Here is a 21,297-nt window from a genome sequence, read left to right on the forward strand (position 1 = left end):
CATTGTGAGGAATATCCAATCCTGAATCCCAAAGCGTCGACCCTCCAGTAGGTTGGAAGACTGTAGCCACCACAGGAGTGAAATCCTGGCCTGGGGTGACAGTCGAATCATCCGGTGCATCTGAAGATGGGAACCAGACCACTTGGATGTCCAATTGGAAGGGTTTGGCACAGAACCTTCCGAACTTTATCACCTCGTATGAGGCCACCATCTTTCCCAAGAATTTTATGCAAATATGAATGGAAACTCGAGCAGGTCGGAGAACCATGCGAACCATTTCTTGAAGTGTTCTCACTTTGTCCTCTGGGAGGAACACTCTCTGAGCTACAGTATCATGCCCAGAATCAGAAGCCATTGAGACGGCTCTAGATGGGACTTCTGTAAATTGAGTATCCACCCGTGGTGAGACAGAAGTTGGATATTGCGATCTATATGGAGCAATAGAAGCTCCCTGGAACTCGCTTTTATCAGGAGATCATCCAGGCAAGGGACAATGTTGACCCCCTGGCCTCTGAGTTGAAACATAATTTCCGCCATCACCTTCGTGAACACCCTCGGAGCTGTAGACAGGCCGAAGGGTAACGCCAAAAACTGGTAGTGATCGCTCAGTAGGGCGAACCGCAGATGTGCCTGATGAGGAGGCCAAATTGGGATATGGAGGTAAGCGTCCTTGATATCCAGGGACACTAGGAATTCTTGCTGTTCAAGGCCTGCGATCACCGCTCTCAAAGATTCCATCTTGAATTTGAAAACCTTCAGGTAAGGATTCAAGGACTTCAGATTCAAAATGGGTCTCACAGACCCGTCTGGTTTTGGCACTACGAACAGACTGGAGTAGTAACCTTGTCCTTGCTGTAGCAGGGGTACTGGAACAATAACCTGGGAATGGACCAACTTGTTGATGGCCAGTAGTAGTGTAACACGCATATTTTCCAAAGCTGGTAAGCTTGATTTGAAAAATCGTTGGTGAGGAGCACCGTCGAACTCAAGCTGAGAGATCAGGTCCCTTACCCAGGCATCTTGGCAGGAACCATCCCAAATGTGGCTGTAGTGACGTAACAGAGCTCCCACCACGAGATCCCCCCCGTCATACCGAAGTCTTTGTGGAAGCTGAACTGGTGCTCTGCCCTTGAGAACCGGCAACGGCTGGTTTCTTAGGCTTACCTCTGGAGCCTCTAGCTGCGTTGGAGGCACCCAGGCTCTAGATCGAAATCTGGAGGACCGAAAGGACTGAGTAGACGGTCCCGGGTAGGCACGCCTAGCAGGCGGAGGCCCTGAAAGGAGAAATGTGGATTTCCAAGTAGTAGCTTTGGAGAGCCATGCGTCCAACTCACCTCCGAAGGTCAATTCCCCTGTGAAGTGAAGAGATTCCATACGTTTGGAGTCAGCATCTGCAATTCACTGACGCAACCATATGGCTCTGCATGCAGACACAGCCATAACAGTGGTCCTAGCATTAATATTGCCAATCTCTTTATGGGAGTCACGGAGGACTCTTGCCGTGTCCTGAATGTGTTTTAGGAAAGTTACAGTAGTAACTAAGGTCATATCACCCAAAAGACCCTCCTGAATTTGAGTAGCCCACGTATGAATTGCATGTGTCATCCAGCAACCAGCAATGACCGGTCTTTGAGCTACACCTGCAGCAGTGTAGATAGATTTCAGAGTGGTCTCAATTTTACTACACAATATTTTTTTTCAGAATTTTTCCAGGCTAATTTAAATAAATCATCCAATTCCTTGAAATCAGGAAATGGGACTGTCAGTTTGTCTTGTGGGAGGAAAAACGACTGCTGATTAGTAGCGTCCTCCAGGAGGAGCTGTAACACATCCCATAAAGCCAATATGAGGGGTTCAATACTCTGTGTAGGGGTGGAATCACCACTTATGGGGTCCACATCATCCTGTATATCATCATCAGTATCTGATAGGAGTGCAGGTAAAGCACATTTTTGTGCACCTGTAGTAGACATGGGGGATGGGGAACATCAGCCTTGGCAGCTAGGTTAGCTACTGCTTGTTGCAGTTCTTGTGTTTTATTGGTATTGGCAGTGAGTTGAGATGACATATCAGACATCATAGTTTTGATAACCCCCAAGTCAAGAAGGCTCTGGACTCTCCCCCACAATGTTATCAGCATTTTGTGATGACTGACTACACTGCTCACAGGATATGGAGCCAGATGAAATAGGGGAGAATCTGGCATTACATACACTGCATAACTTCTGTTTCACCATTATGAAATACAGATACAATACACATACAACACATGCTGATTACAATACAAGCCTGCCCCAATGCATGTGAGAGGAGACACAAAAGAGAGGACCCCAGCGCACCCAACGCTGTACAGCCCCAGTGAGGATGTCTGCGTTTTATGTTTATGTGTGTGTGTATATATATATATATATATATATATATATATAGATAGATAGATAGATAGATAGATAGATAGATAGATAGATAGATAGATAGATAGATAGAACAGTGATACTGTCTGCAAACTGTGTACCAATGGCGGCTCTCCCCCTCTACACCCAGTACCAGTATCACCCAGTTCTACACCCGCTACCAGTGATCCTGTGAAATGTGTGGAGAAGCTGTATGAGGCTGCTGCTGATGATGTAGAGGAAGGCGCCAAAATGCTGCTGAGCCCGCTCTGATGTAGCTCCGCCCCCCGTAATGGCACCAGAGCTACTAAATGTTTATACTGGCCATGTCTCCCACACCATTTGTAGCCTCACATAAATGTTTGGTACAATAACACCAGCCAGTCTCACGCAGGGGCCTCTGCCGTACAATGAACCGGGGGACCCCCCTAGTGGGGCCCCCGGTTTGTACTCACCACCGACGATCACCTTCAGGCTTTGTTAGGGGTGTGCGGCATGCTGCGGCTGCGACAGCTAAGGCACAATGCCCGCTGAACAAACAGCCCCTCAGGATGGTGGTCCTGCAGCAGGGAAGCAGCTCTGCACCTCACGAGGCTGGTGACCGCCCCCCCCCCCCCCCCCCCCCCCTCCTTCCCTAACTCCCACGGCACAGGTATGCTGTTGCTCAAACAGCATACCGAAAGAAATAAAAGTTTAAAAGAAATTGAAGAAAAAACTCTGGAGCTTGCAGAGTGTGCATCCTCTCCTGAGGGCACTTTTTTCTAAACTGCCTGTGGGAGGGGGAATAGAGGGGAGCAACCAGCACACCCAGTTGAAGAAATTTAAAGTGCACTGGCTCCTTTAGACCCATCTATACCCCATCGTACTAATCTGTCCCCAATATACACTAACGCCCAGTACTCAGTTATCAGCACTGGACAGGACAGAGCAAGGGTACTTAACAGCAGAGTTTGACAGATGATTAAAGTTATTCACACTGAAGAGGTATTGACCAGTTAGTCTTAAAATGCTAGTGACACCTAGGGCCAAATTCAATTGGCAGCGGTAATTTACCCTGCTACCAGCTACTGCCCGTAAACCCATAGAATCCGGAAGATGTTCGTGGAGCTATGGGTTCACAGCTCACATGACCTGCAATCAGGCTGCAGTTAATGCAGTTTTCTGTTTGAGCCTGAGAAATCAGCGTTAACTGCAGCCTGATTGTGGGCAGTCAGTTAGCCCGCAGTCCTTAACTGTGGCTAATTGAATTCGGCCCCTAGTGGGTAAAATTAAAGCAAAATAAGCATAATCACGTACTATATTGGGAAATAAAGTAGAATTGTAGTACTGGGAAATGCTTTTGCTTGGCCATCAAAAAAGAAAACATATTTCAAAAGGGAAAAAAAATTATGCCGGTGCTGGGGGTCTCTATACACAAGACAGCGGCTGAGTCATTCGCATATTTTTGCAAGAGTGCGTGTCTGAAATCATAGTTGCACCTGCGTGCACCTCAGAATCTGGCCACAGTGTTGGTGCAAGGCTGATACATGCTACTTCTCACCTTGTGAAGCACGGCCGTGGCGGGAGTCTACACTGTGCTGCCTCCGATCCTGTGGCTCCTCATTCCCCCCATCTAGAAAGGAACAAAAGCAAAAAAGTTGATTAGATACAACTTGAATCACTGGCATATATAATACCCATTACAAATGGGTTGTGGATCTCACCAAATATGATAAGCATGCTATCTATTAGGGTGGTCTATTAGCAGAGTAACATTGAGAATCAGATGAAAGGGGCTACACACGGTGCGATTCTGCCTGAAGGACGATTTTGACTTTGCTATTTCCATTCAACTCCCCGGAGCCCAGAACCACCGATATTGACTGTACACACAGTGCAATTTTGGCTATGTACAATTTTGACTATACAATGTACTGGGATGCGGTCAAGATCCCGCAGGACGGAATCCCGGTGGTCGAAATACCGACACCGGGATCCCGACTGCCACAATCCCGACATATTCTCCCTCTGTGGGTGTGCACGACACCCACAGAGGGAGAATCAATTAGTGTGCTGAGCGTAGCGAGGCACCGTGCCTGCAGTGTGGCGAGCGCAGCCTGCGTTGCGCTTGCCCCCCTGTCGGGATTGTGCCAGTCGGGATCCCGGTGTCGGTATACCGACTGCTGGGATCCCGACCGCCGGGATTTCATACTGATCCCAATGTACTAGATTGCACATTTTGTAGTCAAAATTGACTTGCCTGCTCAGTCTATTTTTTCTTGCGATACCAACCCCGCAGAAGTGTGCATCGGCATCGCAAGCTCTATACACACGGTGCAATATGTACTACTTTCTAACGATATGGACTATATAGTCCATATCGCACAGTGTGTATGCAGCTGAAGATTGCTTTCAACAATCAGGAAGGGAACCCTGAGATTTTATGTAAGCTATATGAAGGCTCTATGTATGTGCTTCTGGCTTGATTTCTACATTTACTAGATCAAGACCAATTGAACCATAAAGTTCAGTTTTCTGGTCTGAGAAAAAAAAAAAATTACTAAAAATGACTGCATCAACATGTACAAAGTCATGTGTTATCCTGCAAGGTCATCGCAAAGTTGTTTGAGCCATAAAACAATCAAGTCCACAATCTGTTTGCACAAAACTTCAATACCAAATACGAAGTTAATAATTAAAATGGACTGGGCACTAATTAGTAATCAGGCAGTAAAAACAATAAGACCAGCTAGTATTTATAGTAAATGTACTACTGAATAGCGGACAGCCCCAACGCTGCAAACTAACCACATTCCCGCATGAAAAAAAATAAGATTTTACTTACCGATAAATCTATTTCTCGTAGTCCGTAGTGGATGCTGGGACTCCGTAAGGACCATGGGGATATAGCGGCTCCGCAGGAGACAGGGCACAATAATAAAAGCTTTAGGATCAGGTGGTGTGCACTGGCTCCTCCCCCTATGACCCTCCTCCAAGCCTCAGTTAGGATACTGTGCCCGGACGAGCGTGCATAATAAGGAAGGATATTGAATCCCGGGTAAGACTCATACCAGCCACACCAATCACACCGTACAACCTGTGATCTGAACCCAGTTAACAGTATGATAACAACGAAGGAGCCTCTGAAAAGACGGCTCACAACAAGAATAACCCGATCTTTGTAACAATAACTATGTACAAGTATTGCAGACAATCCGCACTTGGGATGGGCGCCCAGCATCCACTACGGACTACGAGAAATAGATTTATCGGTAAGTAAAATCTTATTTTCTCTGACGTCCTAGTGGATGCTGGGACTCCGTAAGGACCATGGGGATTATACCAAAGCTCCCAAACGGGCGGGAGAGTGCGGATGACCCTGCAGCACCGAATGAGAGAACTCCATGTCCTCCTTAGCCAGGGTATCAAATTTGTAGAATTTAGCAAACGTGTTTGCCCCTGACCAAGTAACTGCTCGGCAAAGTTGTAAAGCCGAGACCCCTCGGGCAGTCGCCCAAGATGAGCCCCCTTCCTTTTGGAATGGGCTTTTACAGATTTTGGCTGTGGCAGGCCTGCCACAGAATGTGTAAACTGAATTGTATTACAAATCCAGCAAGCAATCGTCTGATTAGAAGCAGGAGCACCCATCTTGTTGGGTGCATACAGGCTAAACAGCGAGTCAGATTTTCTGACTCCAGCCGACCTGGAAACATATTTTTCAGGGCCCTGACAACGTCAAGTAACTTGGAGTCCTCCAAGTCCCTAGTACCCGCAAGTACCACAATAGGTTGGTTCATGTGAAAAACAGAAAACACCTTAAGGAGAAATTGAGGACGAGTCCACAATTCTGCCCTGTCAGAATGAAAAATTAAGTAAGGGCTTTATATATGATAAAGCCGCCAATTCTGACACACGCCTGGCTGAAGCCAGGGCTAATAGCATCGTCACCTTCCATGTGAGATATTTTAAGTCCACAGTGGTGAGTGGTTCAAACCAATGTGACTTTAGGAAACTCAAAACAACATTGAGATCCCAAGGTGCCACTGGGGCACAAAAGGAGGCTGTATATGCAGTACCCCTTTTACAAACATCTGAACGTCAGGCACTAAAGCCAGTTCTTTCTGGAAGAAATTCGACAGGGCCGAAATTTGAACCTTAATGGACCCTAATTTTAGGCCCATAGACAGTCCTGTTTTCAGGAAATGTAGGAAACGACCCAGTTGGAATTCCTCTGTAGGGGCCTTCTTGGCCTCACACCACGCAACATATCTTCGCCAAATGCGGTGAAAATGTTTTGCGGTTACATCCTTCCTGTCTTCGACCAGGGTAGGGATGACTTCATCTGGAATGCCCTTTCAGGATCCGGCGTTCAACCGCCATGCCGTCAAACGCGGCCGCGGTAAGTCTTGGAACAGACAAGGCCCCTGCTGAAGCAGGTCCTTTCTTAAAGGTAGAGGCCACGGGTCTTCCGTGAACATCTCTTGAAGTTTCGGGTACCAAGTCCTTCTTGGCCAATCCGGAACCACGAGTATCGTTCTTACTCATCTCCCTCTTATGATTCTCAGTACTTTTGGTATGAGAGGCATAGGAGGGAACACATACTCTGACTGGTACACCCACAGTGTTACCAGAGCGTCCACCGCTATTGCCTGAGGGTCCCTTGACCTGGCGCAATATCTGTCTAGTTTTTTGTTCAGGCGGGACGCCATCATGTCCACCTTTGGTTTTTCCCAACGGTTTACAATCATGTGGAAGACTTCCCGATGAAGTCCCCACTCTCCCGGGTGGAGGTCATGCCTGCTGAGGAAGTCTGCTTCCCAGTTTTCCACTCCCGGAATGAACACTGCTGAGAGTGTTATCACATGATTTTTCGCCCAGCGAAGAATCCTTGCAGTTTCTGCCATTTCCCTCCTGCTTCTTGTGCCGCCCTGTCTGTTTACGTGGGCGACTGCCGTGATGTTGTCCCACTGGATCAATACCGGCTGACCTTGAAGCAGAGGTCTTGCTAAGCTTAGAGCATTGTAAATTGCCCTTAGCTCCAGTATATTTATGTGGAGAGAAGTCTCCAGACTTGATCACACTCTCTGGAAATTTTTTCCCTTGTGTGACTGCTCCCCAGCCACTCAGGCTGGCATCCGTGGTCACCAGGACCCAGTCCTGAATGCCGAATCTGCGGCCCTTTCATAGATGAGCACTCTGCAGCCACCGCAGAAGAAACACCCTTGTCCTTGGAGACAGGGTTATCCGCTGATGCATCTGAAGATGCGATCCGGACCATTTTTCCAGCAGATCCCACGGAAAGGTTCTTGCGTGAAATCTACCGAATGGGATCGCTTTGTAAGAAACCACCATTTTTCACAGGATCCTTGTGCAATGATGCACTGATACTTTTCCTGGTTTTAGGAGGTTCCTGACTAGCTCGGATAACTCCCTGGCTTTCTTCTCCGGGAGAAAACATCCTATTCTGGACTGTGTCCAGAATCATCCCTAGGAACAGTAGACGTGTCGTCGGAAAAAACTGCGATTTTGGAATATTTAGAATCCACTCGTGCTGTCGTAAAACTACTTAAGATAGTGCTACTCCGACCTCCAACTGTTCTCTGGACCTTGCCCTTGTCAGGAAAGCGTCCATATTTCTTTTAAGAAGAATCATCATTTCGGCCATTACCTTGGTAAAGACCCGGGGTGCCGTGGACAATCCAAACGGCAGCGTCTGAACTGATAGTGACAGTTCTGTACCACGAACCTGAGGTACCCTTGGTGAGAAGGGCAAATTTGGACATGTAGGTAAGCGTCCCTGATATCCAGTGACACCATATCGTCCCCTTCTTCCTGGTTCGCTATCACTGCTCTGAGTGACTCCATCTTGATTTGAACGCTTGTATGTAAGTGTTCAAATATTTCAGATCTCACCGAGCCGTCTGGCTTCAGTACCACAATATAGTGTGGAATAATACCCCTTCCCTTGTTGTAGAAGGGGTACTTTGATTATCACCTGCTGGGAATACAGCCTGTGAATTGTTCCCAATACTGCCTCCCTGTCGGAGGGAGACGTTGGTAAAGCAGACTTCAGGAACTTGTGAGGGGGAGACGTCTCGAATTTCCAATGTACACCTGGGATACTACGTGTAGGATCCAGGAGTCCACTTGTGAGTGATCCCACTGCGTGCTGAAACTCTTGAGATGACCCCCTACCGCACCTGAGTCCGCTTGTACGGCCCCAGCGTCATGCTGCGGACTTGGCAGAAGCTGTGGAGGGCTTCTGTTCCTGGGAATGGGCTGCCTGCTGCAGTCTTCTTCCCTTTCCTCTACCCCTGGGCAGATATGACTGGCCCTTTTGCCCGCCTGCCCTTATGGGGACGAAAGGACTGAGACTGAAAAGACTGTGTCCTTTTCTGCTGAGATGTGACTTGGGGTAACAAAAGGTGGATTTTTCAGCTGTTGCCATGGCCACCAGGTCCGATGGACCGCCCCTTTATACGGCAATACTTCCATGTGCCGTCTGGAATCTGCATCACCTGACCACTGTCGTGTCTTCGTCTGGCAGATATGGACATCACATTTACTCTTGATGCCAGAATGCAAATATCCCTCTGCGCATCTCGCATATATAGAAATGCATCCTTAAAATGCTCTATAGTCAATAAAATCTTGTCCCTGTCAAGGGTATCAATATTTTCAGTCAGGAAATCCGACCAAGCCCCCTCAGCGCTGCACATCCAGGCTGAGGCGATTGCTGGTCGTAGTATAACACCAGTATGTGTGTATATACTTTTAGGATATTTTTCAGCTTCCTATCAGCTGGCTCCTTGAGGGCTGCCGTATCTGGAGACGGTAACGCCACTTGTTTTTATAAGCGTGTGAGCGCCTTATCCACCCTAAGGTGTGTTTCCCAACTCGCCCTAACTTCTGGCGGGAAAAGATATACCGCCAATAATTTTCTATCGGAGGAACCCCACGTATCATCACACACTTCATTTAATTTATCTGATTCAGGAAAAACTACAAGTAGTTTATTCACACCCTACATAATACCCTTATTTGTGGTACTTGTAGTATCAGAAATATGTAACACCTCCTTCATTGCCGTTAACATGTAACGTGTGGCCCTAAAGGAAAATACGTTTGTTTCTTCACCGTCGACACTGGAGTCAGTGTCTGTGTCGACCGACTGAGGTAAATGGGCGTTTTTACAAGCCCCTGACGGTGTCTGAGACGCCTGGACAGGTACTAATTTGTTTGCCGGCCGTCTCATGTCGTCAACCGACCTTCCAGCGTGTTGACATTATCACGTAATTCCTAAATAAGCCATCCATTCCAGTGTCGACTCCCTAGAGAGTGACATCACCAATACAGGCAATTTGCTCCGCCTCCTCACCAACATCGTCCTCCTACATGTCGACACACACGTACCGACATACAGCACACACACAGGGAATGCTCTGATAGAGGACAGGACCCCACTAGCCCTTTGGGGAGACAGAGGGAGAGTTTGCCAGCACACACCAAAAACGCTATAATTATACAGGGACAACCCCTTATACAAGTGTTTTCCCTTATAGCATTTTTATATATGTAATCATATCGCCAAATAAGTGCCCCCCCTCTCTGTTTTAACCCTGTTTCTGTAGTGCAGTGCAGGGGAGAGCCTGGGAGCCTTCCTCACAGCAGAGCTGAGCAGGAAAATGGCGCCGTGTGCTGAGGAGAATAGGCCCCGCCCCCTTTTCGGCGGGCTCTTCTCCCGGAGTTTGTGAGATCTGGCAGGGGTTAAATACATCCATATAGCCTCAAGGGCTATATGTGATGTATTTTAGCCATAAAAGGTATTATACATTGCTGCCCAGGGCGCCCCCCCCAGCGCCCTGCACCCTCAGTGACAGTTGGTGACTGTTGGTGAAGTGTGCTGACAACAATGGCGCACAGCTGCAGTGCTGTGCGCTACCTTATGAAGACTGAAAGTCTTCTGCCGCCTGTTTCTGGACCTCTGCAACTTCGGCATCTGCAAGGGGGGTCGGCGGCACGGCTCCGGGACCGGACTCCATGGCTGGGCCTGTGTTCGATCCCTCTGGAGCTAATGGTGTCCAGTAGCCTAAGAAGCAAATCCATCCTGCACGCAGGTGAGTTTACTTCTCTCCCCTAAGTCCCTCGTAGCAGTGAGCCTGTTGCCAGCAGGACTCACTGAAAATAAAAAACCTAACTTAAACTTTTATTCTAAGCAGCTCAGGAGAGCCACCTAGATTGCACCCTTCTCGTCGGGCACAAAAATCTAACTGAGGCTTGGAGGAGGGTCATAGGGGGAGGAGCCAGTGCACACCACCTGATCCTAAAGCTTTTATTATTGTGCCCTGTCTCCTGCGGAGCCGCTATATCCCCATGGTCCTTACGGAGTCCCAGCATCCACTAGGACGTCAGAGAAAGTATCATTTAACTTGGGAGTAAAATAAAAGCACAGTGTCTAGGAAGTGACTTCTAGCGTTGGTACAAGCGACGCCTTGCGGTGAGGTGAGAACTAATTGATAGTCTGGGAGCATGGCTATACACAGACACTCTGCAGTGCAGCCTTGCAGATTCCTCGCCTCTTCTCTGCACATATAGGAGATTTTCATTAAATTATATTTGATTAGAACAGAAGCCTATCACTGTAGATAATTGGTGTAAGGCTTAGTGGGTGTTGATTCTGAATAAGCAATTCCATTATATTTAGGGTGAAGAAAATTCAGTTTTCTCATTTTGTGACATACTTCTTTGTTTTATGCACTTTTTTTCCCCAGGATAAAAAATTGGATAATTCCGAGGATGTAGCAAGATGAATCAGGCATTTATAAAATAGTGGACGATGGCCTGTCCCCTCTTTGTCATGTATAGTTTCCCATCTCAGGCATGTGCACACAGACCTTCCCACCACAGAAACAGAAACGGGACAGACCAGGATAAAAGCCCCAGCACAGGGTAAGTATAGTGGTCTGGAGTGACCCGGCACATGCTGACTCCATATTACTAGTTGAGAATAAAGGTTTAAATCTGTGCAAACAAAAACCCTTCTGTTCAGGTGGCATATTATTATAAGTACTATTACTGGGGACAGGAGTGGCATATAGCAATGTCTGAGTATAAGACGGAACTGAGGGTAGGTGGAGCATTTTGTGACAAGTAGTGCCTTTTTCATTGATTAATAGGTAATGTCTGCGCACCTCCTTGACATTTGAAGGCAGCAAATCATTGGCTAATGATGGTAATATGCAGAAATCAAAATATAATACCTATATTCTAAAAGAACTATGTTAAAAGTTGAAAACTGAAAGCCAAGACTTCACAAATACAATAAATACACAGAAAATTTAGACAGGGTGCAAGGGATTTATATGCTGCACAGTATTACATTTGGCCTCCTTGGAAACACTAGAGGTTTATATACTGTATGTTTCAGTGCTACTTATACATATTTTTAGCATAAAATTGCTATGTGGCTCTTTATTGAGGTTTCCAGACGTCAGGGAGGGTAAACAAAAAGGAAGAGAAATAGCAGACAAGCAGCTTGGAGAAACGTCATGGCTTATAGATAAGGTTAGCTAGCTGACCTTCTCTATCATAGGAAGACCTGATCACCGCCATACAAATATATGACCCCCATCAGGGCCGGTGGAGGGTTAGGGCTGCATGTAGGGGGGAGAAAAGTTAGGTTTAGGCTGTGAGTAGGGGAGGGGGGTTAGGGTTAGGTACCATTGGGGAGGGTTAGGGTTAGGCTGCAGTAAGGTAGGGTTAGGGGGTGATGGGTAGCTGCGGATTCTAAACAGCAGGATACCGCATTTGGTATTCTGACCGCCGGCATCCCAACCCCAACTCAAATTAAGGGTGTGAACAAATTATGTGGCATATTTAAAAATTATTAATAACTGGCTAGTTACATAGTTAACCCCCACAAACACAGAATAAAATAGGAGACTCTTTTGTTTTTTTTATTACAAATAAAATGGATATGGTTCCTTCTTATTCTTTTGGGGAGTACAATCATATAGGGGTATATTCAATTAGTGTCGGAAGCTGCCGTCTGTCGAAAAGATGGCAGTTTTCGACTTTTTAAGGTCGAAACGTGATTCGACCTATTCAATCCCAAATCGGGGAATTCGACTTGTCGCATAGTACGTGAATCGGCGGTATAGCTGCCGATTCACGTACTTTTGAGGGAAACGGGGCCAAATTCGACAGGACCATATCAGTCAGACATAAAAAAATGTCGGACTGAGATGAGGGATTGTGGAGGAGAGGGGGGGGAGAGCAGCGCCGGAGGAGAAGGTGGGGGTACAGGGGGAGAGCAGCGCCGGAGGAGAAGGTGGGGGCACAGGGGGAGAACAGCGCCGGAGAAGGTGGGGGCACAGGGAGAGAGCAGCGCCGGAGGAGACGGTGGGGGCACAGGGGGAGAGCAGCGCCGGAGGAGAAGGTGGGGGCACAGGGGGAGAGCAGCGCCGGAGGAGACGGTGGCGGCACAGGGAGAGAGCAGCGCCAGAGGAGACGGTGGGGGCACAGGGGGAGAGAAGCACCGGAGGAGAAGGTGGGGGCACAGGGGGAGAGCAGCGCCGGAGGAGAAGGTGGGGGCACAGGGAGAGAGCAGCGCCGGAGGAGACGGTGGGGGCACAGGGGGAGAGCAGCGCCGGAGGAGACGGTGGGGGCACAGGGGGAGAGCAGCGCCGGAGGAGACGGTGGGGGCACAGGGGGAGAGCAGCGCCGGAGGAGAAGGTGGGGGCACAGGGGGAGAGCAGCGCCTGAGGAGACGGTGGCGGCACAGGGAGAGAGCAGCGCCGGAGGAGACGGTGGGGGCACAGGGGGAGAGCAGCGCCAGAGGAGACGGTGGGGGCACAGGGGGAGAGCAGCGCCGGAGGAGAAGGTGGGGGCACAGGGGGAGAGCAGCGCCTGAGGAGACGGTGGCGGCACAGGGAGAGAGCAGCGCCGGAGGAGACGGTGGGGGCACAGGGGGAGAGCAGCGCCGGAGGAGACGGTGGGGGCACAGGGGGAGAGCAGCGCCGGAGGAGACGGTGGGGGAACAGGGGGAGAGCAGCGCCGGAGGAGACGGTGGGGGCACGGGGGAGAGCAGCGCCGGAGGAGATGGTGGGGGCACAGGGGGAGAGCAGCGCCGGAGGAGACGGTGGGGGCACAGGGGGAGAGCAGCGCCGGAGGAGACGGTGAGGCGCAGGGGGAGAGCAGCGCCGGAGGAGACGGTGGGGGCACAGGGGGAGAGCAGTGCCGGAGACGGGAGAGCCGCGCCGGAGACGGGAGAGCCGCGGGGGCACAGGGTGAGAGCAGCGCCGGAGGAAACGGGGGAGAGGTGGGAGTGCAGCGCTACAGCAGCTGGCAGTGTGGCCGGAGGATGTCACAGCCGCCGCTCACTGCAGCGTCCACCCGGCTCCAGCAAGCAAGGTCCCGCTTGCTGGAGCCGGGTGGACGCTGCAGTGAGCGGCAGCTGTGACATCCCCCCGGCTACGCTGCCAGCTGCTGTAGCGCTGCGCTCCCGGCTCTCCCCCGTCTCTGCTCTCACCCTGTGTCCGCGGTTCTCCCGTCTCCTCCGGCGCTGCTCTCCCCCTGTGCCCCCACCGTCTCCTCCGGCGCTGCTCTCCCCCTCTGCCTGCATCTCAATTTGAATTTTTTTTTAAGTCGAATTGAGATTGCTTTGAATAGCGCAGGTCGGATCCATTCCGACAAATGAATGTCGGAATGGATCCAACTTCAATTGAATATACTCCATAGTCTGTATAGGTCGTTGTTGCTACAGTGGTTCACAAAGACTATGGGGGGCCCATTTAGCAATGAGTTTTAGCTATTTAAAACTTGTTGCGTATGACAAATGGTGCTCCAACTAATCAGCTACCAAACTGTCATTTTTCAAACACATGGCAGTTAGGAGCTGATTGGCTGGAGCACCATTTATCATATGCAAGGAGTTTCAAATAGCTAAAACTTGTTGATATATGGGCGCCTATGTGCCCTAGAATCTCACCCTGTGGTAGGTAAATAAACCCGAAAGTCAGAGTCAAGGGGTACTTTAAGCCTAATACTCACATAAGAAATAAAACTAATCAGAATTTAATTTATTGCACAAGGGACGGCTTTATAAACGTACATTTGCATAAATGTTCACACTGTTCAAGTTTTGTGGTGTTGACAAATCTGCTATAGATGGCTCACTTATTTGTGACACCCCACTGTTAAAGTATTGTTTGAAATATAACCCAAATACATAATGGTAATCAATAGGAGTTTATTTAACCACATACCAGCAAGTTTCTTATCTTACCTGGTCGTACAGGATGCAACAAGTCAGATAGACCGTGTTTTCAGCTGCAGCGAAGAAAACTTCCCAGTGCTGCTGCTGCTGCTGTCAGAGGGACCGTAAGGTACCTCTGCCTTCCCGCACCCTCCCCCAGTGCTTGCTGTGCTGCCAATAAGATCACCGCTGATCGGTCAGCACGGCAGCACCACCACCCAGCGGCTGCAGAAAATAGCAGCCCTTGGGGAAGTGTAATTTAACCCGTTCAAGCCCACAAAATACCTGGACTGGATTCCACACCCTGTTGTACCACATCAATGTCAGGCAAGTTTATACTGTCCCTATGACAGAACAAAATTAGGCTGACCCCTAATCCAAAACAGACCCACCGTAATACCTAGCCTCTCCATCATCTGCTTCCTGATATCCCACCGCTTTCAGTGCCACATATCAGAACTATAAAGAGGTACCGTATATACTCAAGTATAAGTCGACCCGAATATAAGCCGAGGCACCTTATTTTACCACAAAAACCTGGGAAAACTTATTGACTCGAGTATAAGCCTAGGGTGGGAAATGCAGCTCTAGCCGTACACAGCCCTCATAGTGCCAGATATGCCTCCACAGTGTCAGATATGCCCTCATAGTGCCAGATATTCCCCCACAGTGCCAGATATGCTCTCATACTGCCAGATACGCCCTCATAGTGCCAGATATGCCCTCATAGTGCCAGATATGCCCCCACAGTGCCAGATATGCTCTCATACTGCCAGATATGCCCCCACACTGCCAGATATGCCCCCATAGTGCCAGATATGCCCTCACACTGCCAGATATGCCCTCACACTGCCAGATATGCCCCCACACTGCCAGATATGCCCCCATAGTGCCAGATATGCCCTCACACTGCCAGATATGCCCTCACACTGCCAGATATGCCCCCACACTGCCAGATACGCCCTCATAGTGCCAGATATGCCCTCATAGTGCCAGATATGCCCCCACAGTGCCAGATATGCTCTCATACTGCCAGATATGCCCCCACACTGCCAGATATGCCCCCATAGTGCCAGATATGCCCTCACACTGCCAGATATGCCCTCACACTGCCAGATATGCCCCCACACTGCCAGATATGCCCCCACACAGCCAGATATGCCCCCCTCCCCCAAGTGCTAAATATGCTCCCCCAGTGCCAGTTACTTACCTTCCGCCGCTCCCGCGCTGTCTTGTGAAGGAGGGACACGGAGGGCACAGCTTGCGCCTCTCCTGTGTCCCTCCTGCGTCCCCGGCGCCCGCGGCGGGTCTGTTAAATTAAGTGCCGGTTCAGAGCTCACGAACGGGTACTTCATTTAATAGACCCGCTGCTGCCGCCGGAGACGCAGGAGGGACACAGGAGAGGCGTGCGCTGTGCCCTCCGTGTCCCTCCTTCCACTGACTCAAGTATAAGCCGAGGGGGCTTTTTTAGCACAAAAAAAAGTGCTGAAAAGGTCGGCTTATACTCGAGAATATACGGTATGTAAAACAAAATATATTGAAAATTATACAGCATATTACAAAGGGCTCTTCTCCATGCACATTCATCCAGATCCAGTGAAGGCCTTTTGACAGTCATTTAGGAAATCACAGACCTTTGTTAATGTAGACAAGCTACAGATGTGTCCTCATGCATCTTTGCTGCAGTCACCCCAAACAACCCCTCTTGGCACGCCAAGTCATGTGAGAATGTTCTAGCACCAAGCGTCTTTTTTTGCATCTTTTTCACTGAAAATGCAACTAGGACACACTAGGAGACCGAGCTGATTAATTTGATATATGATTTATATCTGTGTGTGACTGAGTCTCTGAACCTGTACACAAAGTGCTACAATGTAGCACCCACAGCTTTATTCAAATACAAGTCCTATTTTGCTCCGTATACACACACTCACAATATACAAGTGTTATATATCAAATTAATCAGCACAGTCTCCCATAGCGTTACAAATAAAAAGCATTTTCGGCCAAAACAGGATGTCTGTCGTTAGCAGAGTTGTACGGGACCCGACGGATCGCTCATGCCAGACATCACGCGCTGCATGGAGTATTGAGGATGGATGTATGCGGATGCATCTGTATGTACGTTAAAATAATGCAGGTAAAGACAGCAAAGACACAAAGTTAGGTGTGCACAGGGAGCATGTGTTATTGTCATGTCTAGTTACAGTGTGGAATGAAGTAATTTATAAAGCCAGGAAAGACAGAAGCACTTTTATATCCCAATTCTTGCTTGCAACAACAGGAGGGAAACAATGGGGGTCATTCCGAGTTGTTCGCTCGCAAGTGAATTTTAGCAGATTTGCTCATGCTAAGCCGCCGCCTACTGGGAGTGAATCTTAGCATCTTAAAATTGCGAACGATGTATTCGCCATATTGCGATTACACACCTCGTAGCAGTTTCTGAGTAGCTTCAGACTTACTCGGCATCTGCGATCATTTCACTGCTTGTCGTTCCTGGTTTGACGTCACAAACACACCCAGCGTTCACCCAGACACTCCCCCGTTTCTCCAGCCACTCCTGCGTTTTTTCCGGAAACGGTAGCGTTTTTTCCCACACGCCCATAAAACGTCCTGTTTCCGCCCAGTAACACCCATTTCCTGTCAATCACATTACGATCGCCAGAACGATGAAAATGCCGTGAGTAAAATTCCTAAGTGCATAGCAAATTTACTTGGCGCAGTCGCAGTGCGGACATTGCGCATGCGCATTATGCGGAAAATCGCTGCGATGCGAAGATTTTTACCGAGCGAACAACTCGGAATGACCCCCAATATAAAAGGTTTAGATGAAAAAGGAAAAACTTATTTCCTAGAAAATTCTTAGAAACAAAACGTTCATGGTCTGACTCAGGAAGGTAATATATCCGTGGTCACATTTGCAGTCACCCATCAGAACAGATGCAAAGTTACATTGCTTCTAAACAAGATAAACTCTTTAAAAAGCCTGTGTACATAAACGTGCTCACACTAATACGTGCCAAGTCATGTTGATGGATAAAATAAGTATGGAAGTTTCGTTCATTTTCAATGTTTGAGAGTGCTGGTCTCTGTTTTACTGTATTAGACCACAGGTTCTCAAACTCGGTCCTCAGGACTCCACACAGTGCATGTTTTGCAGGTCTCCTCACAGAATCGCAAGTGAAATAATTAGCTCCACCTGTGGACCTTTTAAAATGTGTCAGTGAGTAATTAATACACCTGTGCACCTGCTGGGTTACCGGCAAAACATGCACCGTGTGGGGTCCGGAGGACCGAGTTTGAGAACCTAAGTATTAGAGCATATGTTTGCCCTTTGCCGTAAAAAAGTAAAAAGTGGGCAGCAATATTTTTTAGATTAAAAAATGGGGTCCCTTGATAGGCGCTGCAAACGTAACTGTTTTGATCAAAATATGAACTAAATCCTCATGGTTTATAATGGTGAGTGCAGAGCCTCTGAGATTTGTATTTAAACAATATGGTCACATACCACATGCACCACAGACCTAGGAGTGGCACGTACAGTGGACTAATGCCTTTTGTTTTCGTTTTTTTAAATTAATCTTTTTTTGTGATCACATCTTCTCATGTACCCCAGTGTTAGCTTATTTACTCTAACCTGTGTTGAGGGAAGTGGGGCAGGTTGGCAAGTTGAGGCGAGGGAGGTGGGGTTGGGTGACAAGACTGGTGGAGTTGAGGAAAGAGGAAGGTCAGTGGGGTTGACTGGACAGTGACAGGACTGCTGGAGGTGAGGTAGGCTATGGCTGGACTCAGACAGGGTGGGTGGAAGTGAGAAAGGAAGGAATGTGCAGCAGGCCTACTATGGAATCGGTATGTTTTACTGACAGACGGGATTCTGGCTGTCAGTATAACAACAGCGGCATCCCGTCTGTCGTAATCCCGGTAGCAAGTCCCTTCGCAGGCTCACTGCGCTCGCCACACTTCAGGGCCGGTGGCTCGCTTCACTCACCACAGTTTACATTCCCACTCGGTTGGTGGTGTAGACCTTTAGTGTGCAATAGTGAAGCTGCTTATATAAATATATTAGCGATATGCAAAGGTGTAAAATCAGTACAGGTAGAGTATCCCATATCCAAATATTCCGAAATACAGAATTTTTTGAGATTGTGTATTAAACAAAGGTTTCACTAAGTTATTAAACAATATTGTATTAAATTACCTTCAGGCTGTGTGTATAAGGTGTATATGAAACATAAATGCATTCTGTGCTTAGACTTAGGTCCCATCGCCATGATATCTCATTATGGTATGCAATTATTCCAAAATACGGAAAAATCCCATATCCAAAATACTTCTGGTCCCAAGCATTTTGGATAAGGGATACTCAACCTGTATTTATATGACAGATGTATTATCACCTGATGGATATAAAAACAGTTAAGTATTTATTCCCTGTGGATGTAGCTATGTATGGTATTATTTAATTCTTATAGAACATCAAAAGGAAATACAAATGCAGTTTAAAAATATGAACAGTACATCATTTTCATAATGGTTAGTGTTATATAAAATAAAATAATTGGCAACTGAACATGTCATTATGTATATTACAAGGGTCAAGCAGCACCAATACCAATACTATATACACTGCACAGGTAAAAGAGAGCAGAGTGCTGCCTCAGTCTGCTAGTACACATCAGTGATCACGGAGCACCCTTGGTAGGAGCAGATCAGAAACACTGAGGCTCACGAGTCAGCACAACCTGTAATTATTCATTACTAAACGGTCACTAATCGACTCTTTTGCTCCCATTTGTTTTGTTTTCTGGAGCCTGTCAGATCTCTTTAAGGAGCAAAAATGAGATGAAGTGTAATCCATTCATCCTTTTTTCACCCTACTCTTTCCAGGACAGCCAGAGCTTGCAATATGTGTCCAGTATTAGGATTAACTGGCTGGTGTCCTAATGTGTTGTAGCCCATATCAAACATAAATTTGCTTACATTTTCTAAATTGCACTAGGAAAATAACAGATAGAATATGGTTGGTTGCCATGCAATACAGTGCATTTGGACACTGTCCTAATTTATTAAACAAAACTACTATAAGAAATCATCCAATAATGTGGCAATAATTGGCATGTGTTAAAGAGGACAGAAGAGCATTTTTTTTTTTGCCAAATTTTAAACAAATTAAGGGGGGAATTCAATTAGCAGCGGTAAGTGGTAATTTACTGCACTTTAATTGATCCTTCAGGCTATTTAATTAGTCCCTGAAGGCAGCCCGCAGACTGCACTTAATGGGGATTTCTGTTTGGACCAGAGAAGACTTGAAAAGAAATCCCAGATAAATAGCCTATTATCGGGTGCCCGAACCATGTTAACATATAGATCCGGGAACTTTTCCCGGATTCTATGTGTTTACACCCAATAACAGGATATTTTATCAGTCAAGTAAAAAAGGTCTCTAATTGAATACCCCAGTGTGTTAAATCATGAGGCTTCCACCTTTTTTTAACACCTGGTAAATTACAGAGTCTAATTGAATTTCCTCTAAAACATATTTTCTCCAGAATATAATGTTGAAACATAGGTGCAGCCTCAATTAGCCACAATGTACTATATACTAGGGTTGGGTATGTGAGGCCGCCGGTCACCATACTGACGGCCTGATCACTGTGGTGGTATGTCGGTGGGGACGAGCACAACAAGCCCCTTGCGGGCTCGCAACAGGTTCTATTCCCACTGTATGGGTGTCGTAGTCACCCACGAGTGAGAATAGTCCCTGCTAGTCGGGATTGTAAGTGGGCGGGATGTAGGGTGAGGTATTGTGACTGGTGGTCTCCTGACCGCCGGTCACATAACTACATCCCATATACTATTTGGTTTATCAGGCAGGAAAACTTTGCTTACAGATGTGTCCTCATCCATCATTGCTGCAGTTGCGCCAAGCAGCCACCCTCAGCATGTCCCATGAGACTCTGCTAGCGCCAAGCATCTTTTTTGCTGAAAATACGTCTTAGTCACAATGTGATGCAGCAAGGATGCACCAGGAGACTGTCCTGATTAATTTGATATGTGACACTTGTATATCTGTGTGCAACAGAGTCTTTGAATCTGTATATGAAGTGCTACAATGCAGCAGCACCAGCTTTGACCAATACAAGTTCCATTGTGCTCCGTTTCGTTTAACGACTGTGTCACACACAATATACAAGTATCGCTTATCAAATTAATCAGCAGTCTCCTGGTGTGACCTAGTCACATCACGTTGTGACTAAGATGCAATTTCAGCAAAAAAGACGCCCGATGTTAGAGTTGTACAGGACCTGGCGGCTCACTCGCGCCAGGCATCTCACACTGCATGGCATAATGGAGCTAGATGTAGGAGGACACTTCTGTATTTTTATTTAATATCCAGCAGTCTGAGCAAAAACTGAGCAATGCATTCCCCTTATTAGCTCCCTGCTATATGCTCAACAGAACTTCCCAGCAATCTGCCCCAAATTTTGACACACCAACAAAATTTGACATTAATGTAATTTTCCTGATCAAAGAAACAGAAATGTAACAATGACATTTTTCTAATAACATGCACGTTGTGGGAGGGGTGATGAGTGCTCGGCCACACCCACACAACACATCCTTGTCAACTTCAGAATATTGGCAGGTACTGTATATTCCTCAACATTGGTA

The 21,297-nt window shown here is 47.5% G+C and overlaps 1 protein-coding gene across 7 annotated transcripts in view; it reads right to left on the minus strand.

The window, feature by feature from the left end:
* TANC2 (tetratricopeptide repeat, ankyrin repeat and coiled-coil containing 2) overlaps nucleotides 1-21,297 on the minus strand; it is a 1,023,243-nt gene that overhangs the window by 291,801 nt on the left and 710,145 nt on the right. For all 7 annotated transcript variants that reach the window (XM_063960011.1, XM_063960012.1, XM_063960008.1 and 4 more), the window contains one exon: nucleotides 3,931-4,002. In XM_063960011.1, coding sequence (XP_063816081.1) covers nucleotides 3,931-4,002 — 72 coding nt within the window. The remainder of the gene's footprint in view (nucleotides 1-3,930; nucleotides 4,003-21,297) is intronic.

Source organism: Pseudophryne corroboree, chromosome 3 (genome assembly GCF_028390025.1).
Source record: "Pseudophryne corroboree isolate aPseCor3 chromosome 3, aPseCor3.hap2, whole genome shotgun sequence".
NCBI lineage: Eukaryota > Metazoa > Chordata > Amphibia > Anura > Myobatrachidae > Pseudophryne > Pseudophryne corroboree.